The following is a 27,616-nucleotide window of genomic DNA, read 5'->3' as shown; positions in this document are numbered from 1 at the left end:
AATCGAAAACAAGTCATCTCATGATGAGCCTGGTCTTGAAATGTTTGAAAAAAAAGCTACAGTTTTTGAGAATTTTAAAAAAGAACCAATTCAAAATCATTCTCAATATTTATAAATAATGAACGAGTCGAATTGAAATCTTAAGAAGTTCAGGGTACTGTTTTATAGTTGGAACAATTGCACAAAAATTTTTGACGATAATCAAAAATGGTGAGGGTCAGGCGTTGGTTGGATTCGGATGAAATTCCCTGTATAAATATATAAATATATCATCTAAATGTATGGTTAATGCAACCGATGATATTTTTTTTGGTTTCAAAATATAATATAATTTTCCGAAACAAAATACCAGAAATGCATTTATGAACGATTTTCTTGTGTAAATTAACTTACGGTAAATAAATTCGTCACAGAGTTGTCGTGTGGCTTTGAAAAAAATTTTTTAAGTCGAAGCGGACATTACTGTACGTGATAATATGCTTTCGCGTTGTGTGAGACGGAAATTTATACACGCGAATATATACATATATATATATATAACACGATATACATGTATGGAAATTTTTCACACACTTTATTCCTCAGGAAATATTTACTACATTATTGTACGTGTTTGTGCGAATATTCTGACCGCGTGGTAAAAATTCCGATAATATAAGCGGACACATTTTTCTCACCGACACCCCCGAAACGGATGACAAAGTGAACGATGGAAAAAAAAAAATAAAAAAAACAAAGATAAACGAAAAACAATAACGTCGGTATGTACTCGCATTTGGGTACGTGAAATATCGTACCTTTTTTTAAAGAAAATTGGATGAAATTGTATACCGGGTTAATTAGGATACAGATTTTCCATTAATTTGATGATAATTTGTGTTAACGATCGGTTTGTAAATTTAGTAACTAGCTTTTGGTGCCGAAATAAAAAAAAATAAAATGAATAAAGTGATTTAGTGGAAATGTTCAGGGATTCCAAATTTTTGCTGCATCAGCAAATGATTTTTCGGAGCGGGGTTGAAATTCCGAATTTGAAAAGTTCTGAAAGTGCAAAGTTTCGAAAGTGTGAAAATGAGAAAATTTAAAACTCTGAAACATCAGAATTCCGAATGATCGTAGATTTTCAGTTCCGTCAGTTTTTGGCTAGATGGCTAGCTGAGTATATTTTAATTTTCGGAATTTTACTGGATCGAAATTTTATTTATCGATATTTTACCCTATCGTAACTTCATTTTCGTAATCTTTCAATACGGAACTTTGAGCCGTGGATTTCCGACCATTCGAAACTTTGCTGTTTCTTCGAAGTTTGATTTTTTCCCTTGAAATTTTGTCACCAGATAATTCATAATTAGACTCTTTCGGTAATTTTCAAATTTGGAACTTCAACCCCGTCCCATTTTCTCCCCAATCAATTAACGCCAAGTAGCATCTCGTCTTCTTTATTCTTCCATTCCTTCGGTCAAAATCATTGAAGAGCTTGTCTCGTAGTAAAGAGCCGAAGGGCAAGATCGATTAAGTTTTCTAAGCTACAATGAAATTACCGGGTTTACAAGAACCTTCGCGTTCTTGATAGCGAGACAAATTGGATAAATGTTCCCCGCGCTCATCGTGACCATTAAACATCATTTCCGGTTCGAGTCTGATTCTTCGCATCGCAAAGTAAAATTCTCGGTCTTTCCTGTTCGCCCGTCTGCACAAAAGAACGAAAAGCAATCTTCCGCAAGCTCTGCAATTTCGTACGCGAATATTCTCGCCCGTTTGCAGTTAACCCTCGTATCGTTAAAACGCGATTTTCGCGGATATTGAACCCCTTTACAATTCGCGTATTAATTTCTTGATTTCATGCGTACCAACTTCAAGGATCACGGTTTCTACATCTGTTCTCTAATTGTACAGTGCAATTAATATGACTTGCGAATTTACAAGTGCAGGAAAAAAGTGCGATTAGTTGGATCTTAAAATGGTCTCAAATTCCGAACTATTCTAGTTGTCAATTGCAATATTCGTATAAATTTATACATTGAGTTTTGGGAAATTACCGATCATTTTATTTTGCATAGATTAATTTTCAGTTTCACCGTAAAAAAAAAACACAAAAAAACATTCAGACGAATGAGAATCTGTGAAAGACGTTACGCTAAAGCAACTCGGAGCGTTGTGTAATTATCGTTGATCATTAGTTAATCCGTTTAAACTACAAATGGAGAACTGCGCGACGGTGAAACCTGAAAGCGAGGTTCGTTTAGCTCTTCCTAATATCTAAGATCGTAACGGCACCATTTGCAGTGATAACGAGCTTAATATCGGTGTAGCGGATGTTAAGGAACTCGACCTAAACGACTTGATGTTTAAGGGGACTTTGGATCATTTGAGCCAAAATCTTATCGTGTAGTTCTGCACTTCCGACCTTGAATTGCGAATAAACAGGGGCTTACATAATATGCCATTGTATTGTCAGGCTTACTCATTATTACTTTTACAAACTCGGTGATTTTTTATTTTGTGTTCTGATCACTGAAACATCAAATCTGTTTGTTCAGTGAACTAGATTTTTCCTGTTCAACAAAACGATGACATTAATTTATATTCCTGTTATTTTTCATGGTGAAAATAATTATTTGTCACGGTAAAAAAGTTAAATATTTAAGGTCTGTGTTGTAAAAAGAGCCGGGAATACTTCTCCTTCTTTACCACCTGAGCCGAGAGAGTAATTTAAATTTAATTTAATTAGCAAGTTGCGGCTTACGGAGTGCCAGCAGAGCTATTTGCGTCCCATAGAAGTGTCGTTAAAAGGGCGTCGCGTTGCGGTGGCGATTCTCGACGAAGGGTCAAATAATAACGCTTTCATAACCGTTGATACCGCCGACTATACACCGGAAGTCGCGTCCCTGTTATTAGAGGGTAACAGAAAAAGATGGATCTTCTTGGAAGCTGGGCAATACCTTTGAATAACAGAGTTTGGCTATTCAAATTGTAAGCTCGGAAGTCGGGTCTCGTCTATTCGACCGTCGAATGCGATCGATCCGCAAGCTCGAGTCATTCTATGCTCAACTAGAACGTCATGAAATACTCAATTCCGGGATTGAAAGCCTCGATCCGCAACTTCAGTAAATACCGTGTTTTTCAACTATTGTTATTATTGTATAATTAAAGTGTAAAATTGAACGTCTCGATGATTCGCGACTGCCGAAATTAATGTGATGAATTGAATGAAGTAAAAAAAAAAAAAAAATAAAGAAAAGAAAAGGAAAGAAATCTATTTTGATCTTTGCATTGTCTTAGATTTGTAAGAATTTTCTCGTATAATTCCTACCATAATTCCGGATAAATTTCAATCATCCTGCCGGAATGGGATAAACGAAGGACTAATGGAGTGTTGCAAATTGATATAATACGGAGTTCTCCAATTTCCCGAGCGTATCAACGCTGCCCCGAGAAGCCTCTCCGGATGTCCAGAGCTTCGTTGGCTCTTCGGGATAAAACTGGTTGACAAATATTTCCCGGATACAACGGAACAAGTACTGACATTGTCACGCAGCTAAAGCTGCCTTGCCTCGGGCTTATAACGTCTGGTCTTCTCGCTTTAATTTTGCGCCCTGCTTTTACCGTCTTCTTTATTTTATACGGGTTTTTTCTCCTCTTTTTTCTTGCATTTCCCCCCTTTTTTTTTTTTTTTTTTACTTCACATTGCTCACCCTCCGCGAGCTGGGAAAGTTTGAATTAGATTATCTCGTACCAATATCATAATTTCGCGGAGAGAATCCTGAGAATCCATTCCACGGACACGACGACGTTGACAAGTTGAAGAATTCACCGTTGGAAGTACGATTTCGAAACTCGAATGACAATGGAATATTATTATTATTGTATGTTATATTGAGCGAGCGAATTTCGATTGATCGGAAATTTTTCGATAACTCGTAACACATTTTTTTTTCGAATTCTGAAACTGCAAAAACGTGGCAAAACAAAGTGAAAGATGAAATTTTTTGAAATCGAATCCTGCGAACCTTAAACTTCAATGAATTAATTTTTTTTATTCAACGGAAGTGAAAAGATAGACGGGTGATAAAATTGAATCTATACATTTGGCATTCGTTCAAATTTCAGTAAAATTGTGGAAAAATGTGTCGCAATCAGCTTTGTGTAGGTAAGACTGTAGTTTTCAATTTTTACATCTTGTCTATTGACATCAAAGAAGCGCGTGTTGATAAAAAAAAAAAAAAAACTACGAGCTCATCCTGCAAGCTGGTATTATGGATAAATTTATGCATAGTCTGGTGCAATTTTTACACAACTTTCAATGTGTGAGTGATTTTTCCTTGTTGTAATTCAATCCGAGAACAGAGACGAGCTTTATAACATCGAATATATTGCATGAAATGTAATCGGAATTGAAATACGCTCCGCGCAACCTTTTTCTCATCTTTATCCTTGTTCTTATTTAATAATTTTAATCACAAAAGAAGAAAGATAGGCTGCCTCGTTGAAACGGTGCTGTAGACAATTTGAAATTTCTTAGCCGCGGGTTTAATTCTTCCGGAGAAAACTGTTTGCATACCCCTGCAAGATGAAATTCAAGCAATCCGAAACAGAGAGCACAGCTCCGCACTCCGAGAGTTGGCGATAAAGTTAAACCAGTTCTGGCTTGCTTGAAACTTTGTTGAAGAGGCCTTGAGAGACGTATTTGTTTACCTATGTGACACATACACGTATAGTGTATGTTATTATGCCGTATATTGCACTTGTTCGATTTTTACAAGTACTGGAAATGAGCGTATTATAACCGTCTCAGAAATTTTCAAGTACACATTGTTAAAATATAACAGAAAATTGGATTTCAAAAATACCTCATTTGCAATAAATCGATTTGTGAAAATTTTCATTAAGCAACGAGTGCGCAAAGTAGGTGGTTTTTGAACGAATGTAGTTTGTTGTCCGAGCAAAAGCGAGCTGCCTCCTTCCCCCCTGCTAAAGAGAAATACTCAAAAGGATCACAAACGAAATTTTTTTTTTTTTAATCTATAATCATAAGAAAAGTAAAAGATGTTCCGAATAATTGGAAAGTTGAAAAATTTCATAATCATCACAAAAACAAAAGTTCTCATGTTTATAATAGTCTTGATTCGTTTTTTTTTCCGTCAAAAAGCTATAGACTTTTCATATGATTTTTATGTGGATATAACGCTCTTTATATTCGTATTATATTCTATTTTTATTTTACATAGAATGATGAAATAACAATTTATATCTGAAAGTTATGTTTCGTTTGTTATATTTGATTTGAATAATTGTGTTCATAATATTGTTTGCCGTGATACAATTATTGAATTGGATATAAACATTTCTGTTCAATAACTTGACAATATTACACGTAGAACCACTAATTTCACCTACTCAAGTCCAAAGTAACTATTTTGCGCATGCTCTTTCACAGTACGGGAATGAGTCACTTTGTACACTCAAACCCGTGCGCAAAATCGAACTTTGCACATTCGAACAATTTGGAAATGACTTATTTTCGTACCAAGGGCGTAGTTTGAAGCGAAGAATATTTTTCGTCCTGTGCAATCGTAAAATTCGGTTTTCGGCCTGCGATAACTAAAAATTATCCGTCAACGGTCAGGATCCGAGTTTCAGCTGTCAAACTGTTTCTGGCGGCGATGTAGTCGATACAAATTTTCGAGGTTAGAATCTCAAATAATTGAGGTAGTGACTCGAAAAGGTTTGGGAAGCATTTTTCATTGGGTCGGAAAGGTGATTCTTCAAATACCGGTCGGAATTTAATGCTTATCCTCTTTGAAAATTCAAACGTACATATTTTGCGTAGGTTGGCCCGCCTGCATCGCGGACCAAAATATCGCTGCGGGAAGATTTCGCCGACCAATGAGATTGAATTATTTGGCGCATGCGCTGTTGATTTTCAGGTTTCAAGAGATAGTCCCGGTATGTTCATACATACCCATAATCAACGAAACATTTAGAGAAAGGTATGCGCGCTCACTTATTTTCTCCGCGTAATGTTCTTTTCCATTTCTCTCTGTAACGTTCCGATTTTTTTTGTTTTTACCTCTTTCTCTCCTCATTTATCTCCACCCTCTGTCCTCCTCCCTTCTCATTCTCTCTCTCTCTCTCTCTTCTCACCGCCCATTCTCGTCTACTACAACGCCGTGTCCACGTATATATCCTGACCATAGTTTTCCATTGTTCTGCAGAGTTTCGCCTTTGCCGAGTTTCATTTTATTTTTACTAATTTCTTTTGTTTCTCATATCGTTCTGTCCGTTTTTTCTCACTTTCTTCTCTTAGTCTTGAACCGCCGCGTGTTCGCCTTCCTTCACGCTCCGTAACCGCGAGTACATCACTCTTCATTTATTCCCAACGGCTGACGTTGGATTACTTGAAAAGTATACTCCTCCATCAGATTCGCCCTAAGACGCGGACGAAAAATGAATCAAAGTACGCCCAACCTCGGTATATTGAACAATTCAGATCCTCGAACTTTTGAAACTGAAAGAAATATCGTTCATAACCAATTACCCCCCGTTTGGAAGTTATTGTTAAGCAAAAGACAGTTTGAACCGGGACAGTGTATACACGGGCCTAATCCATGGTCTTACCAAACCATTTCGGACCAAAAAATATCCCGGATTGTTCGCCGGGTCGATCAGGCCAAAATGGACTCTCAAGTTTCACCTTAATCCTCTTGCAGACTAGAAATTAGTTCGCCGCAACACGCTTGAGCTCGCAAATTATTATCCTAATCTTGAATTATATTATTTCCATCCGTGTAGTCATTTCATAGTTGAAAACACCGTATAATATAATGCCTTCTCAGTTCGTCGTTTCATAATACAGTATGTCGAAACAGGGGAACCGTGTCACGTTATAATGCGATAAGGCTGCCGCTGAACTATAACTTTGTTGTTATAAACAATGCCGCAATGCCTCGTTCTTGCGTTATTGTGATCCTCGAATGCTCAAATTGGCGTGAAATAATATCTTGAGTTGAATGGTGGAGCAATGTGTTCTAGTTTGATATTATAACTACGCGGGTGGACCGGCACAAGTTGAAAATGACGTATTTGGTTTTTTGATTTTTTTTTTTTTTTTGTTGGTATTCAACGATTGCAATCCACACGCTCGGAAAAAGGTCTGCCAGTCTGGCGTTTCAGTCAACAAAGTTCAGAATCACAATATAAGACGTTTGGGGAGCTTTTTGGTCGGGTTTCAGATCAGGGTCAGGGAATGTTGGAGAACTTGACACGTAGTTTGAAAGTCGAGACACACTTTGAGCTTCTTTACCTCATTAAATCTTCAGCCGAAGACGTTCGTGAGCTTAAGGTTTCTCAAAAACCGCTACAAACGGCCTTCTGGGTGACTAAAAAATGAGTTTATGAAAGAAAACTTAACATGCCAAAGGCGTGTCATAATCTACATTAGAGAAAGAGAGAGAATGAAAGTGCATATTATGGTTTTTTTTTTTTAGTTGTATCGAGGCTTAAAACATTAAAATATGCCCAAAAACGTTGAAATTGAATAACGGTTTAAGAGAAAATGCTATATGTACTAGCAGATATAACCTTCAGCTACTGTTTCACCGATATTTTTTTTACGTACTCATTAATGGGAAGAGATCGTATCTGCCTTCATAGTTTCAAACGCTCAATTTGGATTAAATTATACATTTTGATTGATTTTCAGAGCGAATAGTGAAAAGGAGAAAAAAAATTATATATACTAAAATAACATTTTTGGCAAACAACTTGTTCTCAGACGTGTTACATGCATAATTAATCCCTGAGTTTAAATCACTGAACGCAATTATAAAAGCTAAACACCTTCCATTCACACCGTCATTAATTTGTTCCGCCTAATCCTGAGGCATGAATAAAGGTCACTAAGGTGGCTTTGTTCCGGCGGGTACGGAGGTGGTGTGTACACGAATATACGCATGGAATACACCTTGAAATTCCTTGAATACCTCGACGTCCGTTGAGTTTGATTGAGTCGGGCCACACAGGAAGACGAGTTCACCTCTTCGACAATGGGCATTTGTTTCACCGACCTTTTCCATTGTTCACCACCACAGGCTGGCTTATAGGTTTTTCCCTTCGTAAATATATTACACATCCCGGCAGAAATTCACACTCACACTCACCCATGTTCGACACATTCTCCAATCATCGACTAATGTACGAACCATTTTACGGGGCGGTAAGGAGCACGAGCCGATTGATTCACCGGAACGATATTACTCGTGAGCGAAGATCGAGGTACTGGTTCCTTCGGGTCACGGACAAAACGTCTGAGAAATAGGTACGTGGTCCAAAATGATCGCTATAAATCCTCACCGGGTACAAGGTACATGCTCGCGATGAATTCCCTCAACGATTACTTCAGGAAACCTTGGTCTCGAACAACGCTGCCCTCAAGTCTTACCATTATAACAACCCTCACCAAGGAACGGCACGAGTGTTCGTCGATATTATTTGGCATCCATTTGAAACCGTTCTCATCCCGTTTTTGTTAGTTATTCACAGAAGTGGCTAAAATTGATGAATTCAAAGTGAAATTGACAAGACACCCACAATGTGAAGTATAACCTTGACACATCTGTTAGACTCTGGTATAAACGGATTGAAAATTTATGACGTTGAATTCAATGTTCATGCTGCAACGGGCCTTCAGTGAATGGCACGAAAATTGCCTGATGATAAAAAGTGCAGAGTACTTAAAAATTCATATCCGTCAGCGTAGCCGCTGATATGAAAAATGCAATAAGTATCCTGGTGAAAATTGATTTACTCCAGGTTGCGTGAGAATCGCGGATTTGTGTTTGACACGATGATTGAAGAATAGTTATATACCAACGCCAGACACATAAATCGTCTTATCGAGTTTAATATGTCTCGAGTATAAAATGGGAGAGTCACTATTTTTTAGAGCATCTGGTATATTGCCAGATTCGCCACGGAGGAGGTAAATTGTCAACTTGAAGCATCGCTGTAGGCAAAATTCTCGGCTGATAGGCTCGGCGTCTCGGAGGCGTCGTCGTCATTTACTTGGTAATCGGATTTGATCTTTTACCAAGTCAGGATCCATTTTCCTAATACTTGATCTTTTCTACCAACTCAGCACCACCACCATCACCAGCAGTAGCGGTAGCAGCGAACTCAAATCTCTATCTACTTTATCTCCAGCAAGACACATTGAGTTACGATGTGATATCGGAAGCGATATCTCAATTATACCAAGTTAGAGTAGTTCGCGTCTCCTCGCTGCAATCGACGCCCAGACCATCACACTCGGCTTCTATAAATTCCTCTCCAACACGGTCGGGCATACACATGGCGAAGGGATGACGTCTGATTGGGATGGGAGAAAGAAGAAGGAAGGAAAAGTGAGATCCTCGTCGATACCAGGGACCCCGGCGCGGCGTTCCCGAGATACGGATGACTCTCGGCGTTGAGGCAACCCCATGGGCAATCAGAGAGCCCACGTCTCGGAACACCGGCGACCGAATCTAGTTGTTAGCCCTCTGGTCACGCACTTCCACTGCCGATACTGCTTCAAGGGGACGAAATACTTTCCGCTCCTTCAGGATTTCAGTCCAACTTTTCACCGTCTCTCTTCCCGAACCATCCACTATACCCTCGATCCAAACCACCCTCGGTAATGGTTCGCTTTTGAATCCATTCAAAGGTCAAAGTGATCTTTCATATCACGTTGCTCGTTGTTCAGGAAAAGTCGAGTGGGAAGTTTAAATGTGACGGGGAACTTCATTCGGAACAGTTGCTATTGAATTTACGGTAATATTTACAGTGAAACTTGTCCGGTAATGTGTCACGAGACCCTACCGAGTGTAACTGACCCCGCGGGGATAAGAGAGAACCGGGATGTATCTCGTGCTTGAAATGGTCAGGGAACGAGGTCTGGAATTGTAATTGCGTTGATTAAAATCCACGGACAATTAACGAGCGGAGAACGTACTTTGCAAACTTGGAGAACTTTGAGCCGAAACACTCGTGTTACAGAGGTACGGACTTGTCGTCTACGTGTACATAGGTTAGCCACTCACTTCTGCTGGTACTCTTCACCCCGCCCCGAGAAATTCTCTACCAACCTGATGTTGATTTATTTCCTTAATTCTTACGCCCTGTTCAACTCTGACCTCAATGTCCCAGGGTTAGGTTAAATTTCCAGAAAATGGTAGACCTCAGTTTCGCTACGTTACGAATGAAACCCCATCAACTCACCTTTTTGTTACATCACATTTTCGAGAAAATTTTATCTACCAGCACTGTGCTGATCAAAAACTGGGACTGGAACAGAAGTTGAGCTCCAACAGTCGAGTCACTTTGCCACTTATGCAATTGTACGGAATTCAAATGTTTCAAACTACTCTTAGGAACCGGGGATTATTATTCACGAGAGGACGTTTTCCCGAGTATATTTAATTAATATAATGTTATTTAACGTCAGCTCCAGCAAGCGGATGAAATATAAGACCCCTATAACCTAGTTTACACTCGGAACTCGAAATCTTCCAAGTCTTAAGGTTCTTGAAACTGTCAAATCTGCTGGACGAACGATCGGAATTCAACTTCTTGTGGGCGTGGATCGAAAAACCCGGGGCTTAATTGTCCGCTTGATCGCCATTGGCGTCGTATCTATTCTACGGCATAATCGTTTCCTGCAACATGAGAACAGGATCTCCATCATCTTTATCTGACATCAGCTATGGTAGTAGCCCTGCCTTATGCATGTTTCTCTTCTAAACGTGTTGCTTTCGTGTATTTTATTATAATTCCGAAGAAAGGAGACCCCGCGCCGGATGAAAAAGCTTTTCGAATAAAGAGGTAGAAGCTTCGGATAGTGAAAAGATCGTATATACGATAACGGCTTAGGAACGTAGTCGTAGAAGCGATAGATTCACGCACTCCTTTCGCCGGGTATACAAGCCGGGTGGTTGGATGGTTGTATAACCCTCGTTCGTATGATGGATGAAAGGGGGGGAGGCATGAAGATGCTCCACACGTACCATTCTGAGGACGGGCTCAATTTTCATGTTTTCCTTTTATCTGTTCCGTTTTTACTTTAGGGAAATACAGAATCGATCAGGTTACATTATAAGTATTTCCTGGAGGATGGAACCTTCAAGAGTAACAAAGTAACGTATTGATACGAATAGAAGTTTCATGTTTAGATTCACGATTCACTTGCTCTATGATAATTATGGACGTGTAATGAGTATAGGAATGAAGAGAATTAAACTGAGAGTAACAAAACTGTAGTGATGAGAGATGAATGAATCGGCTACCGAAAGTTTTCGAATTCAAGAAGTTGGTCCGAATTTCAATCCTCGGGACTTCTCGCTCTGTGGAAAGAGATAAAATCTCTATCGTAGGAACAGTGAAAATTTTAATTAATAACGAAACTTTTGACGAAGATGAATTTCAATTTCAATATCAGAATCTATGAATCGATGTATGAAAATTTGTTACAACTCGTTACAGAAGTTTGTTTAAGCAAAAATTCTCGTCTCGTCGCACGTTTAGTTCACAGGCTTCTAATTTCTTTCTCGAGACAGGTTTATAATATCCAAATTATCGTTAGAATCAGATCGTTCTGGTAAATGTATAAAATTTCGAGGTCAAACTATCCTTCGCAAAAGTGATTTGCCTCTTTTCCCTGATACGAGAAATACAATGACGACCGTAATCGCAAAGACTTGTTTTCCCCGTTTTTCGGAATCTGCAGTACGTGCCGGTGGCGTTAATATTCTTTTATTCTCAGAAAAGCGAACCGGGTATGAGAAGTAGCTACGTGGGTATATTTTTTCCTCTCGGCAAAAGCCAGCTCTGACGGTTTTATGGTATTTTATTACACAGCCGCAGCACAGATATTGTGTAACACAAGGAAGCACTTTTCGGCAGTACCATACACTCTCGAAAAATGAACTAAGCAGCAGACCCAATCGCGTCGAGGTGCGTGTAAGGTACTGCGGAAAAACCTAAATGAACGTACACGTAAAAAACATCCTCACACTGTGCGTACCTATACATGTATATAGGCATTGAATAATTTAAAGAAAGTTGAAAGTTAGAAACAAAGTATAGTTCAGGCTTTCGCACGCCGACCATTAACATAACGAAGCGCGAGCTTCTTTCGTCTTCCCTCTTTCTTCGCTACCGTAAAAAAAAAAAAAAATTTGGGTGAATTAGGTAGAAAGCCTTGACAACCAATCGCACTGCGTCTGTATATTTAACGTGGAAGCCTCAGACCTGTAAGAGTCTCGGATAAACTGCGTTCCTAAGTCCTCCCTACCTTTCCACTCGGCGCAACAAAACTCGATGAAAAACGACCGTGGTTTAGGTTACGGAATATCGGAAGCGCCATGTGGCGGTAGAAAGTATAAAACCCCAATTGATATAGCGAAGGATATTTCATTTTGAAAATTGTTTTTTTACCGCACCTTTTACTCTGCAATAACAAAATATATGATCTTCTTTGAGGTTATGTTCGTGCAATTGAACCGCGTCTATCAGCTGATCGGTCTTTCGCCGCCATGTTGCTCGGTGACTTTCATATGTTTTTAGCTTTATACATAGATTTTTATAATCGAGCGATGTATGATAACTTCATCTTTGGCAATTGTTACTTTTTTCAACAATATTCGACGAAGGGAAAACGTATTCGTGTATAATTGAAACTTGATATCTTCTGGTCCTTTCAAGTTTACGGCATCAGCCTGATATCCGTTATTATCGTAGATACCAGCTGTAAAAGTAATTATTCCAAAGTTCTAACATGAAAATTGAGGATCGAAAAATTAGAGACATCAAAATCAGAAGAACGATACTTTGACACACTTAATTTATAGGATTCCCTTTGGTCGAAACTTGAGTTATTGCAATGTGAAAAAAAGTGGAAGCGATCGGATAGCTGAGACTTGATGCGAAGTGGGTGATCCACGGGATAGAGCGTAGCTTTTAAAATCCGAAATAAGATGAGTTTGATTCAATTTGTTACCCTGTGGAACAGGTCGCTTGAGGTTTCACGTCCTGCGGGGAAAATCCGTACGACAAGGGGGAACTGGGGTCGAAACTATTCATCAAACGAGAAAACGCCGAAAATCTATTGCTTCGCAGCGACACTGCAAAGAGAGAATAAAAAACGAGAAGAGAGAGAGAGAGTGAAAGAGAGACGCGAGATAAAAGCGGGAGTGAGAAGAAGCTCCCAAATCAATTCTTATTACCGGGTGCTTTCCGATAACACGAGACAAATCGTTTTAAAGATTAAGTCAACGAATGATACCTCGGGTCATTTTCGTTCATCTTCTTCGCCGAATTTAAGACTCACGTTGCAATTCTCATATCACACCTGCTGTTCTTTTCCTTGCGTCATGCGATTTTGGTGGATTGAAACTGCAATCGGAACGATGCTTGTTGCTCGATCACGAGAAGCGTGTGTAATTTATAGATTTTTTAATTTAAAAAAAAATAAATGAGGACCGAAATCGTTCTTATTCGAGATAATTTTAAATCATTCTGAAGTGATTCGTAGTCTTAATCCGCGTTTGATATTTTTCGGGAAAGATTTCCGATATCCCAACGAGTGTTGAATTTTTTCTGGAAACATTTTTCCCGTGACGCGTTTCATAAAATTGATATTGCATAAGCGTGCGAGAAAAGCGTTATCGATGCAAATGAGACCGATCTCGATATCGGTTATACGTATCGGGAAAAGGAGTCGGAGAGCAGAATTTTACGGAAGGCTGGTTCAATGATTGAAATCCGAGTCGAATATCATGGTTCGCATGGAGCATTTTCGGTGGTTCCACGTACATTTGTGTTACTACACAAACTGATATAACCCCGGCAGGTTTATTGTTTGCGGTGAGAGTCGGAGAAAGAGAAAGCGAAAGCGTCCGTGCGTGCGTGTGTCTGTTCGAATGAAAGTGAAATCAATTCTACACCGCCTACACGTGCATACCGTGTGATAGGTACTAATTGCCGAGCAATATTTAACCACCTCAGTGACAGTTGATATGATAGTCCATTAGACAGCGTAATTATGCATGTAACGCGATACCCGCACACAATATCCATCCGATGCCGCTTGTGTGCTCGATCTAAAATGAAAGGGTGCTCAGGTGCGTTTCCCGACTACAAACGCGCTGCACATTTCGCACCTGATCGACCTCGATGACTTGTTTTTAACGACAGGGAACCGGGGGGCGAAATAGAGGATTCGAGGATCAATGAATGGAAAATTTGAAGGCGAGAAATAAGCGATCTGGAAACAAATTTTATTTCACCAATTTTATTTGCGACAATGACTGTGATGGAAACAGTTTTGATGAAAACAGAGTGGATGAAAATTGATCCGTGGATCTGTATGCTTCATAATTTTTATGTAACGCAAGGCGTATGAACTGGTTTTTTTGTCAATTAGTGGAAATTTTATTTAGTACATTTTCTTAAAAATATTATCAGAAAAAAATCAGCTCCTGCGTTACGTCAATAATGTCAAGTTGAGAAGGATTAAGCCTGTTCTTATGTTCTAATTACAGCCTCTTTGTGCGCTCAAAAGGGAAGAGAAGAAGAAATCTGTAAGGAGATGAATTACCGTAATTTTCAAAATTCGCCATTGTCACTTATCAAAGTATTACATTCGTGAAACTTTACGACAATTGAGTAACAAACGGTCTCTAGTTCGGAGTTTTTGCGCAAAATCCGAAAGAAATCAAAAAATCAAGGAATCATTTTATAATAACTAAAAAATTGAATTCACACTTCGAAACGTTCAAATACGCTGTAATTACCCAGCAGGTATTAATTAATATAAATGTGACGAATAATTTTCAGACAATTGCGATAACTGCACCCTATAGTATTGGAGAATATTGGACAATGTATTGGTGAATTATCCGAATAACTGAAAGTTTTATTGTTATTATCATTGGTATAAAAGTGATTATTGTTATTGCTTGACTGTTACACAGCACTGCAGTTAACTCGACACTGGAAAGTACAATTTTCTCTGATTTTCGGATCGCTGAAACTCGTCCCCAGCGACGGCTGACCCTGCACAGTCTCTTGCAAAGGTTTTCGGAAACTGAGGGGAAAAATTGATGAAACGTTACGCGGTATTCGATGTAGTTGAAACTGTATTTCGAGCAGTATTGAACGGCTACTGGTTGAAACGGCCTTAAACTTGGAAGATATAATTGGTCAAATCGAAAATTAATGTGAAGAGTGGCAAAACAATGGGAGTGCCGTCATTATGATTTTTTACGAGCGTAAAAAAACTGTCCCGAAATTTCATTAATCAATTTTAAAATGGAATCAATAAGTAGGCTTCAGAGTTTTTCAAGCTCTTTCAAATGATCTAAATCCCCATTCAATATAGTTATTTGTCTTCGAGAAAACGACTCGTGAAAATCGATTTTTTCGTGCCACTTTTTTATTTTTACTTTGAATATTGATTAAAAATACAGTTGCGATAATCAAGTTACGAAACAGATATGAATCGAAAACTTGAATCTCAACGAATAAGAATCGGTTGTAGATTTTCAAATTTCAAAAAAATGATGAAACGAACATAATATGCTAACGAAATTGTGAAATTTTAATGAAAAAACAGTTGAACAGTATATTAACTCCATTTTATCGAAGTGAATCCTGATAGCACAATTTGAACTGCGGAGACATGAAGCGAAGCGTATCGGCGATATTCTTGTTTTTTTTTTTTTATTTTTTTTTTATTTCAATCGTGACGATAAGCGATTTCGCGAACAGACCAATTCATATCTGTCGACCAGCCGTCATAAATTCAAATAACGGATTGCGACGCTGTATGTAACCTCAAAAGTTTTGACAGCTATCCGTGTTGAATACAACCGATAGCGAGAATTGTGAAAATTTTTGAGGTTACGTTTACAACGGTTGGTCACCCTGGCAAACAATTTCTCTCGGATTTTGGCGCATGCGCGTCACATTGTAACAGAAGATGGTAGTCACTCGGTATATTTCACCTGTATATGTTTAACCAGCAGATTTTCGCAAACGTCAAACTTTACGCTCTAACCAAAAGTTGCTTGATTCAGTTTTATAATTAGCATGTCCAACTGTTATTATGATAAATCGCCCCTTTCGTGCCATTCCGGCAAAAGGAATCATCCTAATTGTCTTTTCCGCAGTGGTTTTTTTCAGCTTATGATTTAAAATTGTACTAATTTGCGTAGCGACATTTTACCCCAAGCAATCCTTCTCCGCCCCCCCCCCCCCCCCCCCCCCCCCAATTAATTAATTAATCCAGTCTTCGTCGCAGATGTTTCGAAAATTTTGAAACTGAAATTCGGACATGCACGAATTTTTTCAGATCACAAAAACACAGTTTTGAACGGTTTCCTTTTTTCTCACGATCTAAAAAATCTTCTTTGAACGTTTTCTCAGCTTGAGTGAAAAAAAAAAGTATTCCTATTTCGATATTATCGATTCGTGAAAAACGGTCTACCGACTTTTTATCACGTTGTTATCTACCGAGCAAATCACTGTACGTCGTTACTGCAGTTTATAAAGTATATGTATACTATGTTATTTGCCTAATTGAGTATTACGTAAATATGCCAAAATTCATGCGAGTATTGCGCATCATACGGCTGATAATAAAGCGTTCGCCACATCGTCACGTGATTACGGATAATTAAACAAGCGGAAACTCTAGCATTGGAATTTTAGCTTTCAATTTGGGTTTCTGCGGCTTCTTGTTAAACTAGCTCTGTAGTCATCTACGCCAGATATTTGTCAGCGCCTGTCGATTCATTCATTACCTTGATTACGCCCCTGTAATGCCCAATAAAACTGACACTGGTAGAAAAATTGATGTCAAAATCGGTGACACGATCGGTATTTTAACGATCTGAAATCATAAAACAAAACAATAAAACCCACTTTGGACAAGAATTTGGATTTTCAATCCTTTCAGAAACCTTGCTGCAATATTTAATCAACGAAAATAGAAATTTTTTGCCATCGAAATAATTCTTTTTAATCTTCACAGCCTATATTTTATCTCGAATCATTATTTTCACTCCGTAAAACACAAAGTTTAGCGAGATTCGTTAACTTTCTCAGTATCGGTTAGTTTACCTTCCAAAGAAACGAGACGATCTTGTTTCAATAGGTTTTTGACTAGACCGGGACGCCTGATACGTCATTAAATACTGATATATTGGTATCCGAAGAATTCGCTCGAGGCAAATATTTTTTTCTCCGGGTAATTTTACACCGCGGATGCGATACCTGTGTAACGATTTGCAGTTTCGCCCCTATCGAAATAACAGCTGTAAGGTTGTCCGATGCTGCGGGCGGCGCTTTTTTTCTTTTTTTACAATATAACGAACAAATATTAATTGGCATTGCTCGCCTTAATTACTCCAAGGCCATTATTCGATTGGTAGAACTGCCGAGCGCGTCGGAAGACTCTCTATAAAGCTTTTTGAAACACGTATCCAGTTTTATATATATATATATATATATATATATATATATATATATATATATATATATATATATATATATATATACATATATCGTACTACAACTATTATTGTTTATGGATTCAGCCTGAGGAAAAGAAAAAAGACGAATTCAAAATGTTCTACTATATACTAGAGATAAATATGAGCAAATTCGATATCAATAAATATATAGAGTAAACAGATTTTTGTATTGAACAATGTCTGATTATTTTTCACACAATGATTTTGTAAGTGAGCCCGAAAGACTTGGAAAAAATGGGAAATCGAACATGTGAAGGGATTTAGAAAAAAAATTCACCCTACTTATACAAAACACAATGTTTTACTTAAAGTTTTTTTCTTATTTTTTTATTTAGAATTTCTTACGAGATGTTTCTATTATAAAGCTTCATACGCGAGCTCAAGTTTCGAAGACCTATATTGTTTATTTTTCTCTCTCTCTCTCTCTTCTACGAAGTTAAGAAATATGCGTTTAAAAAATTACAAATCTCGACACGGGAGAATGAATAAATCAATTTCAATGAAATTGAAAATTAATTTTTGTCATACGAAAGTTTCTACAGCGTGATTTTCCATATTTTAAATTCTTCCAAAAAGTCATGTGTCGCCAGTAAAAAATGTCATCGGTTTCTTCACTCTGTTGGATTTTACCGAGTCAACTATAAACGAAGAGAAATAAAAGTAAAATCCCAGTCGATTCAATTTGTTCGTGGAAAATCGTGCTCACTTTTATAAATAACTAAGCAACAGATCTCGCAATTTGGCGTGTATAGTCCGCAGACACTGCAGACCCACGGCTACCAATTAGATACCATATAAACTTGGAGGGCGTAATGTGAAATCGATCAAGGACCAATTGAAGGCCGGTCTTCCTTCGTCTCTAATTCTTCCTCGTCCTCGTCTCGCTCGGATCTCAATTACAGTTATTATTCTACCCCGTGTCGAAGCCAATGCAGGCATACGTGTAACTAACTTCGCGTAACTATATCCGAAACGGAACGCATTGCTATCGTCTTTGTAAGAAAATTTCAAGGCCGTCGTTGCTGTTCCAGCTTCCATACTCGGCAGGGTTTCCTAACATTCGCGTCTGCCAATTGGCCGGCTTGGAATTGCCTAACGATTCGCGAAACGTCTCGTCTTCGATCAATCATAGAGACGTAGGTAAGTTTGGCGGGAAATTGAGGTAATTGATTCCATGGAGCGTCGTTCGGACTTTTTCGCAGTATTCCGAATCTCCGGCCATTTTTTATCTTCGAAAACTAGTAACTTACACACGACGCTTACACGTGACTCGCGGTTTCGTATCAACGCGTTATTACAACATCGGGGTATCTCGTTGAACTTGGGAAAATTGAAATTCTTATCTCAACCGCGCGTCATCGATGCGAGGTCGATTTCCAAGAGCTTTTTAAAAAAATACCCGCAGAGAGAATAGAGTGGAATACAGCGTATTTTATTATACCAGGGTGGACACTCAAAAATACAAAATGAGTAGACTGAGGAAAATTTCATTTTTTATAGTAACCAAAAGAATTCAGTAAAACGGGTATCGTTGAAAAAACTGTTTAAATATTATTGGAATTACGAAAAAGGAGGTACGCCTAACCATTTTGCACTATCGTCGATCCTTTTTTGGTTATTGCAACGCAAAATCAGTTTGTGAGGTTTACTCTACTTTTTTAGTCGAACAAGGCTTTAACGTCAATTTATCGTTGCACGAGCATTAAATTTTCGCAACGGTTGCAAGAAAATATAGCAACAGTGATCGTGATGAGAAAGAATAGTAACGGATACTAGAATTTCCGTTAACAGCTAGAAAACTAATTTTCATTTTGGACCTGGAACTATATTTTTCGATTGTGGTAAAATTGAAAATACTTAAGGACACGGCGGTAATTGGAGCTAAAAATTTCTCTTAATGTGAGATACAAAGTTACTGACGTAGAGGCTAACTTGAAGAAACTTAAAACTACACTGAACCAGAAATCCTTCGGCGTAGTATTAGAGGAACTTGGGGTACGACGGACTCGAAAAGACGATTCTCTCATTGTGTAAAACTTACGAAGGATTCGGTTTTATTCGAAATACTCTATTTTTTTTTGACAAATCGCTTACACTCTCAATTATAAAAACTATTGAATCAAAAGTTTGATTTTTTCTTCTTCTTCTTTTTTTTTTCTTTTGCTGGTAAATTTTTCACGGGGTCCATTGTGCCCCAAGTTACCAAATATTGTAGAGTGATTAATACATCTAAATGGTGTGCACTGTGATAAGGAGGAAAATTTACGAGTGTAACAGATTGTATAGATTGTCAAGAATATAAAGATAATGAAAATTAGAAATTAAGGTTATAGCGGTTATGGGTTGCGCGTTATAGATAAGAGACTTGAGAGGGAAACAAAGAGAGGTATACGCATGGATAAAGTGAGCAAGAGATACTTTGCCGATTATTCATTGTAACAGGTTTCATTCGGGACGCAATTTATATCGCATACATTTAACGAGCAGTAAATCTCGTTGCGGGGAATCTGCAGCAGAACACACGTCGTTACAATAATATCGTTGCAGGTCGGTTTGATCAAGCTATCTATACCTGCTATGTTCCTACATTACCGACAGCGCGTCATAAATCAATTTTCATTCCATTTCTGACGGACATTCATGAATACCAAAACCGCTATCGCGACAGATCAATGAGGTATCGACTGAGTCAAATGTTTTATCAAAGTTTTGGTAGCCTTTGTATTTTTTTACTAAACTGAACTGCGCACTTCGTCCGGAATTCAGGATGAAAGCTGATACGCAGTTCGAAAAAATTTGCCCAAATTCGATAACATTTCCGAAGTTTCTGGAAATCGGATTAGAGTTCCGTTTTCTTTCGTTATTTCACGCGATATTCACTGTCATATTTTTATTTTTTTTTTTGTTATCTAAATCGATAACGGACGAATAATAGTTTCACCAATCAAGAGATTACTAGAAAAGCGATTGTTAAGAAACTTGAATATTTTTGCGCGTCGTGTTTCTTTTGCAATTTTTTAAAAATTATCATGTATAGGGCAGAATAAAATTGCAAATGGTTATGGTAGTTGTCAAATCCAGATTGTCCGAAACACAGTAAGTATAATCTTGTCTTCGTAATCGTGTTCGTTTCGTCCTTTATTCATGGTCGATTCATTCGCATCAATGACGTTGAATTTTGTTAAAATTTATTGAAATTAAATTAGTTTCACGAAACTGTGCAGAGTAATTCAGTCCAATCAACGAGCGCGACTCCCAATTGAGCCATTCTCGCAACGCCGGTGCCAGCATGTAGCAATTAATACAACAGTAACCAATCATTAATCTCTGTGTATCAAAAGTGGGTATACAAAAAAATACAGAAAATTGTATGTATGATACAAATGAAACATGGATGAATAAAAATGAAATCAAACAAATCGGATAATGGTGGAAAAGGAAAACTGTTTATGTACAGGTCAGTTGACGATACAAGAGGCATCTGTTTTTTAGAAGACTCAACAGTGGCGATCAAAAATTTGAAAAATTAAAATCCGTTAAAAAAATGAAGAGTTGGAGAAAAAATTTTACAATAAAAACGATGAAAATGATAAAACGGTGGTGTTTTAATCGTAATCAAATATTTTTGGGCTACTTTTACTTATAATTTTAGGATCATTGAGATCAAAAAGGTGCGAGTTGCATGCCTAACTCATTATAATTGTTTGTCTGTATGTTGGTTCAAATTTTTAGACACAGTTAGCGATGCTGTAAGAGGAACAGAGATAGATAGATAGATAGTTTATTTGCCCTGGGACAGGTCTCCTCAGGCAGCGTACAGAAAGCTCATAGAAACAGATTATATGCATAAGCATTGAGCACGATAAAGCTAACAACAAATTAACGTATGTAAATTCAAATTCAGGTTGAAAAATAATGAAAAATAATGATTAGAGGAGGAGATAAAAAATAGACAAAAGTAAACAGACCGAAAGAGATCACAAAATAAAGACATAGTAATAAATAAGATTAAAAAAAAAAAAAAAAAGTTGAAAAATTGAACAAATAAATAAATAAATAAGCAAATTTTAAATAAATAAATAAGTAAAGAGGTTATGGAACATGTGCAAAAATATAAGAGAATAGATAAAAGTAACATAACATGTATTGAGAGAGAGATTGGAAAGGATAGAGAAGAAGAGACTCTGCGGAATTTGACATTTGACATTTGACATTTCGCGAGTTCTTATCTGTGCAATTTCCGTCTCTTTCAGATGTTCGAAGATGAAGTCGACCCGACCTCCAAGCAGCAGAGCCCGAAAGGAGACGGAACATCAAACATAAATGACGGAACGTGAAAGCGACGTAAAATGAACATTCGGTGCCGTAGGATGCCTTTTGCCGAAGGGTTGCACAAGGTGAGTAATATTGTTTAATTTCTGTCTATCTCGCCTTTATTTTTACCCCCAACTCCCCGAACGTCAAGGAAACGGTGATCAATAGAATTCGAAACTTGATACGGCAGAGGAAAAATGCGGTCGGTAATTTCATCACCCCTTCTTTCCTTCCAATAAAACGTCTTTCAAACATTTTTTTCATTTCGCCCACAGTAAGCGCCGTGTACAAATATACACGGATATAAAACATTACTAACAATCCCGAAAATGCGAAACCATCGATCGCTCCGTTATATCCATAATTAGCTTTCGTGTCTACGGAAACATTTTTACACTTTTGTAAAGAAATTTACTAAAATTTTACACTTTTTTCTATGCAGAAATTTATTTTCGATGAACCGACACTCGATAAATCCACAGACTTAAGTCTGTACGTGTCGCACGCGTTGGTAATTTTTGTTGTTTTATTTTGCTTTATAAACATTGCACCGTTACATATTTTCAAGCCCTTGTGAGGATTTGTGTAGGTTATAAATTGCAAATAACAAGAATTACGACGTTTCTTCTTTTTTCTGTGCAATTTAATTGCCACGTGTTAAAGTTGTTTTCACACCAATCATTCGCCAATTTACTTACGATCAGTGAAAAGTATTCAAAATATTAGATGAAAGCGGTTGGTCGGAAGTAAACATAATCTTATCGCTCATAAGCTGGATGGAAAAACTCACGGGTCTAACTTACACATTTAAATTTTTCGATGTAGACTCGATCGAACCGGATGCGACAATTCAATGACTGACTGATAATAAAACTTGTAAAAAATAAAAAAAATTGACACCAATATCCGGATTCTGCTTTTGTTCTTCGAGAATCTCTTTGTATCTTTGTAGTAAAAATATGTATATAATTAATAGGTATGCTCTGACGTATATATGTGTAATACAGGACTGAGAAACGGCTGTAATTATCTTTGAGAAATTAATGATAACTTTGCATCGTCGTTACAGAATATTTCACGATAATTAATTGCGTGGTATTCGCGAGTCTCCCATCATTGTGTAATAATTGTAGAGGCGTTAAATTTTCCTCATATTGGAGCAGGTGTTCAAAGGCTTTGATAGCAGATCAGCTATACTTTTAACCGCGCGTAGGTACAGATCATTCGATATTGATTGTAGAGGGAGAGATTTATTTTTCATTTTTCATATCGAAGATCGGGGAAACACAATTTCCCTGCCGATGAAACGGGATGATAACAAAATTACACGTAATTGTAACATATTGGCCTTACCGCCAATTGGGTATTGAATAAATTGGCGCATCATGGATTCGTTTCGTTAGTGGAAAATTCAATCAATATCGCTATACCTGGAAGGTTTCCAATCAAGGAACTTCAGTCGTTTGCATCTCATGTTCCCATCGCGGATGCTCATCGAACCGTTTATTACTTTGTTCAACTAAACTACCGCTGAATAAAAAACTACCAGACTCAACCTCATAATTATACCTGTATTCGAAGTACGTTTTGCCAAATAGTTTAACGATCACTGATATTGCGAAGCGAAAACCAAAACTTTACGAGTATAATTACAATAAACGGTATATTGCGTATCGGAGTGAGTTTAAATGTTATTGTAATTATCAGAAAATATGGGACAATTGTGGGTATTGTAATATTACGATAATCAAAAAGAGTAGTAACACATGCTGGATTTTCTGAGTAGATATATAAAAAGTGTTCCGGGCACAGATTTCTATACCGCCGTTTTACCGACACTTAGCCAAGACACAAACCCTTTTCTATGATTTTCATTACTGGGGGATATCCACACTCAGACTGACTCTATAGATTATTGGATCATTTAGTTGCTCTATCTTACCGGCAATTCGCCCTGCTTTACCATAGTTTCAACTCTTATCGAACAAATTCCCCGATTACAGCTACAAAATTAATTTTCATTTTCTACCGAGAACCATAACTCTCGCTTACGGCGATAACAGTTTAGAACACTGTAGTAAACTTCTCTACTCCCGGCTTATTGCAACTCGCATTTTTCAGTGATGGGTGGTGAGAAGTTATGGTGGACGTGGGGGATGGGAGGTCGGGGCACATCGACGAATGGCACCCTGGTCGGCTCGCAGACGGTTGGCGAGGCGTGGAATGGCTCGGTGGAACACGACGCAGTTGCCGGGGGTGGAAACGACACCTGGACAACCGGAAGTGCCTCGGGGAGCGATCGCGACCTCGTAGTAATGATCGTTACAGCAACAATTCTCTGCCTCCTGATACTGATCACTGTAATCGGTAAGTCACCCTGCTATTATTGAACATATTTTCATTTTTTCAGGATACGGATGTATAATTAATATTATTTAATAACAGCATTGAAAGTTAATCGAGGCGTAATTATCATGGTGTATAAATTTACAAATTACACACATCACACCAGATACCGATACCTGAAATATATACGTGGTTCAGACGTGATTATTTTTTTTCACCCGTGAAAATTTGGCAGTCTATTATATAGCTATTAATTGTTAAATTTTATTAGTTATACAGCGGAAACTTTGTCACGGAACTTCTGTTAAACAACGTGTCATGCACGCGAAAGCTTGAATTTTAGCATAGCTGTTAACAATGGCTCGAAATTACCTCGAACAGGCGTCAATTCGCCGACCGAACAAAGGGTCGCAAAATGTAGCCGAGCTCTTCGCACGATCCAAATTAAAATAATTAGAAATTCAATTACCCCAGAAGTGAAAGTTGCGTTCGCACAACTTGAGACGCGACAGTGAACTCAATAATTACGGACAAATCGTACACCGCGATAGCGTTTAATTTATTTATGGAAAAAGATGGCGGTTTTGAATTGTTTGGGAAATCGGAGGAAAATGAGAACTTGGTTGAATTCAGGCTTGTACTTCTCGTTACATCTACCTCTTTCTCATACTTATATATATATATATATATATATATTATTATATATACATATACATATACTTGTATTAAAGCATCGAAGTGGAAATCCTTGTCAAATTTATTCTACCTAATTCGAGCAGTGTGAATCGTTTCTTTCGGTTATCTCTTTGGATGTGGGGACTTGTTTAAAAGTTTTTCCTCTGTTTTTATTTATTTAGTTTCACTTTTTTTTTACTTATTTATTTTTTTTTCCGTTACGACAGCCTTTCACGATCGCATTTGGAGTTTCATGGAAGAATCGAACACTTTTTTTTTGGCTAAATTTATTACGATACGAGGAAAAGCTGACCGTCAACGCGGACACGTATCCCATGACATAATTTTTCCCGATTCAATGACGTACCTGCATGCGGCCAAGGTCTCGTTTAATCACCGAGTTTTGTGCTGATTACACAAAGAGAAAACTACGCGGACTCTCGAGTGTGGTTCTTGAGCCTGGCTAGGTACATGAACCAGTAGTGAAGGAGATTCGACGTTGATGAGAGTTCGATAGATCTCCAACACCCTTGACACAATTACACGTCGAGTATTCGACGTCTATAATAATAACGAAATGTAAGCAACTTTACGGCAAATTATTTATCAATTTTTCTTCATTTTGTACATCTACCCTGGTGCTGGAGGCTGTAAAGAGCTGAACATATACTTTTTTACCCACCGGTAGGCACAACGACACACCTATAATCACACTTGAGAATACCGAAGGTGCCTTGCCTCTTGACACAGTGCGCTGGAAGGTCAGCGATATATTAATCCTGCGCTGAACTTGTTCGTGATTATTTTTAATCGGGTACCTGTTTTATTATCTACCGGAGTAAGGAAGGCTAAGAGGTGAGGCGAACTTCAAGAATTTATATCCCGAAGACGAATCGTTCAGTTTTATTAAGGTTCGTTTTATCCAAAATTATATGGATCGAACTTTATCCAGTCATTTTTTCGTTACGATAAATTAATGAGAACCATTTTTAGTGCCAGTAATGTCAAACATTTCGCTCGGTTGAGCAACACATGTTTTACCCTGCCCGTGATATCTCAAATACGATTTCAATCGATTCGATCCAAATTTGGAGAAAGTTTCCCGAGACAGTTCATCCTCTTCACTACGATCCCGTATTTTCTTTTAGCCCTGATATTTTTCGTTAATTTAATGAAAGCGTCGTGAAAATTGGACGAGAAATCGAATTTCAACTTCAAACGGTGACGAATTTGTTAGCGGCAGGAATAAAAAAGACATTGAATGATTAGCTGCTCAATTTTAAACCTCTACAGCGGGTTCACTCGAAACAATTTCTCGTCAATCAAGTTTTTATAAAGTCAAATGTTTACTGATTGTATAAAAAAAAAAAATTTCATCCCACGGGCAGAAAGCGTTTGTATAATTAGCTCTAGAAGAAAAAATGTTTTCAACGAAACAAAAAATTGCGCCTCGTAAGCACATTTTCGTTTACATTATATATGTATCAGACAGGGTTGATTTTATGTAAATAGATACATGTATTTTTTGTTTCATGGCACTGCAAAGGTTGTTACTTGGAGCGAATATGTGTTTTTTTTTTTTTTTTCACCGTTTCATTCGACTTTTACGCGTATGAATAATAATCTGTGTGTTTCACCGGTGAAGCATTCATTTCTCAATTTTATTATCATATTTTTCCTATTATATTGTCTGAATTTCTGAGATTCTAAATGACTGTTTGAACCCCGGTTGGGAAAAGCGTTGCTTTTTCATTCGTCTCACCAGTTAATCATTTCCTGACACTACGAGGTCTGAATATGATATTCATTTCGTGTACGTTATACACGCACGCACACATATACACATATATGTATGCCCATGTGTGCGCACGTGTGATGTATCGGTGATTTAGCTTTTATCTAAGCTTGGAAAGAAAGTAAAGAATAAGAAAGAAGATCCGCGGACGCTGATGCGTAACGTAAACTTGAGTAGACTACCACTGAAATAAATACAAACAACTTGAAACTTTCGTTATATGTATGTACATAATATATCAGTTTCAAGATTAGAGCGTACACGGGGATACTCTAATCTTATAAATTATTTCGCAAGAAAGTATAGCTCTGCTTTTGTGCTCGAAAGTCGGGAGCGAAACTCTCGGTGAAGAAATTCTCTGGACCCCAGGGTATCAGGACGACGATTGCCTTTTAGGATTGAACTGTATTACCGACCGATTGCGTCGCTTATCCCGTCAGTCTTACGAATTTACTCCAAAATTGGCAAAAAAATTTTTTTATTGGCTGAATCGGAGCCATTTTTCGTTTGATTTTTTTTTTTTTTTTTCGTGCCAAGTGGTTCGAAATAGGTTTCCTGGTGTAAAATTGAACGAGGAACAAGCGTACGCCCTCAGATTTGACTTACGACAAAAATGGTGAAAACTGATAAAACAAAAAGTCCCTAATCTTAGGGAAATGATCTAAAAAACGGCAATCTTGTAGAGAAAGAACACGCCGTAGATTTTTAGGACGAACCGTTTAGAAAATACGCGGCGTAAGAATTTCGAGAATTTTTGAGTACGGAATACTTGTGACTTTTATTCCGTGTCTCATAAATTTTGTCACGTAATTTATCGCGGCAAATATAAAAATTTCGACTTAATGCTTAATAGTTTGAGTACGCAAGCATATTTTAAATCATTCGATACGAGTTTTTCACGTCCGAAACGAATGAA

At 37.8% G+C, this 27,616-nt stretch overlaps 1 protein-coding gene across 3 annotated transcripts in view; it reads left to right on the top strand.

The window, feature by feature from the left end:
* LOC124175663 (5-hydroxytryptamine receptor-like) overlaps nt 1–27,616 on the top strand; it is a 173,116-nt gene that overhangs the window by 22,832 nt on the left and 122,668 nt on the right. For 2 of the 3 annotated variants that reach the window (XM_046556067.1, XM_046556064.1), the window contains exons 2-3: nt 21,824–21,967; nt 24,006–24,251. In XM_046556067.1, the coding sequence (XP_046412023.1) occupies nt 24,008–24,251 (244 nt within the window). In that variant the 5' untranslated portion in view covers nt 21,824–21,967; nt 24,006–24,007. Of the gene's footprint in view, nt 1–21,003; nt 21,028–21,823; nt 21,968–24,005; nt 24,252–27,616 lie in introns of those variants that run through there. The other variant, XM_046556065.1, reaches the window with a different exon arrangement.

This window comes from Neodiprion fabricii, chromosome 2 (assembly GCF_021155785.1).
Source record: "Neodiprion fabricii isolate iyNeoFabr1 chromosome 2, iyNeoFabr1.1, whole genome shotgun sequence".
NCBI lineage: Eukaryota > Metazoa > Arthropoda > Insecta > Hymenoptera > Diprionidae > Neodiprion > Neodiprion fabricii.
This window is presented reverse-complemented; position numbering and strand designations above follow the sequence as displayed.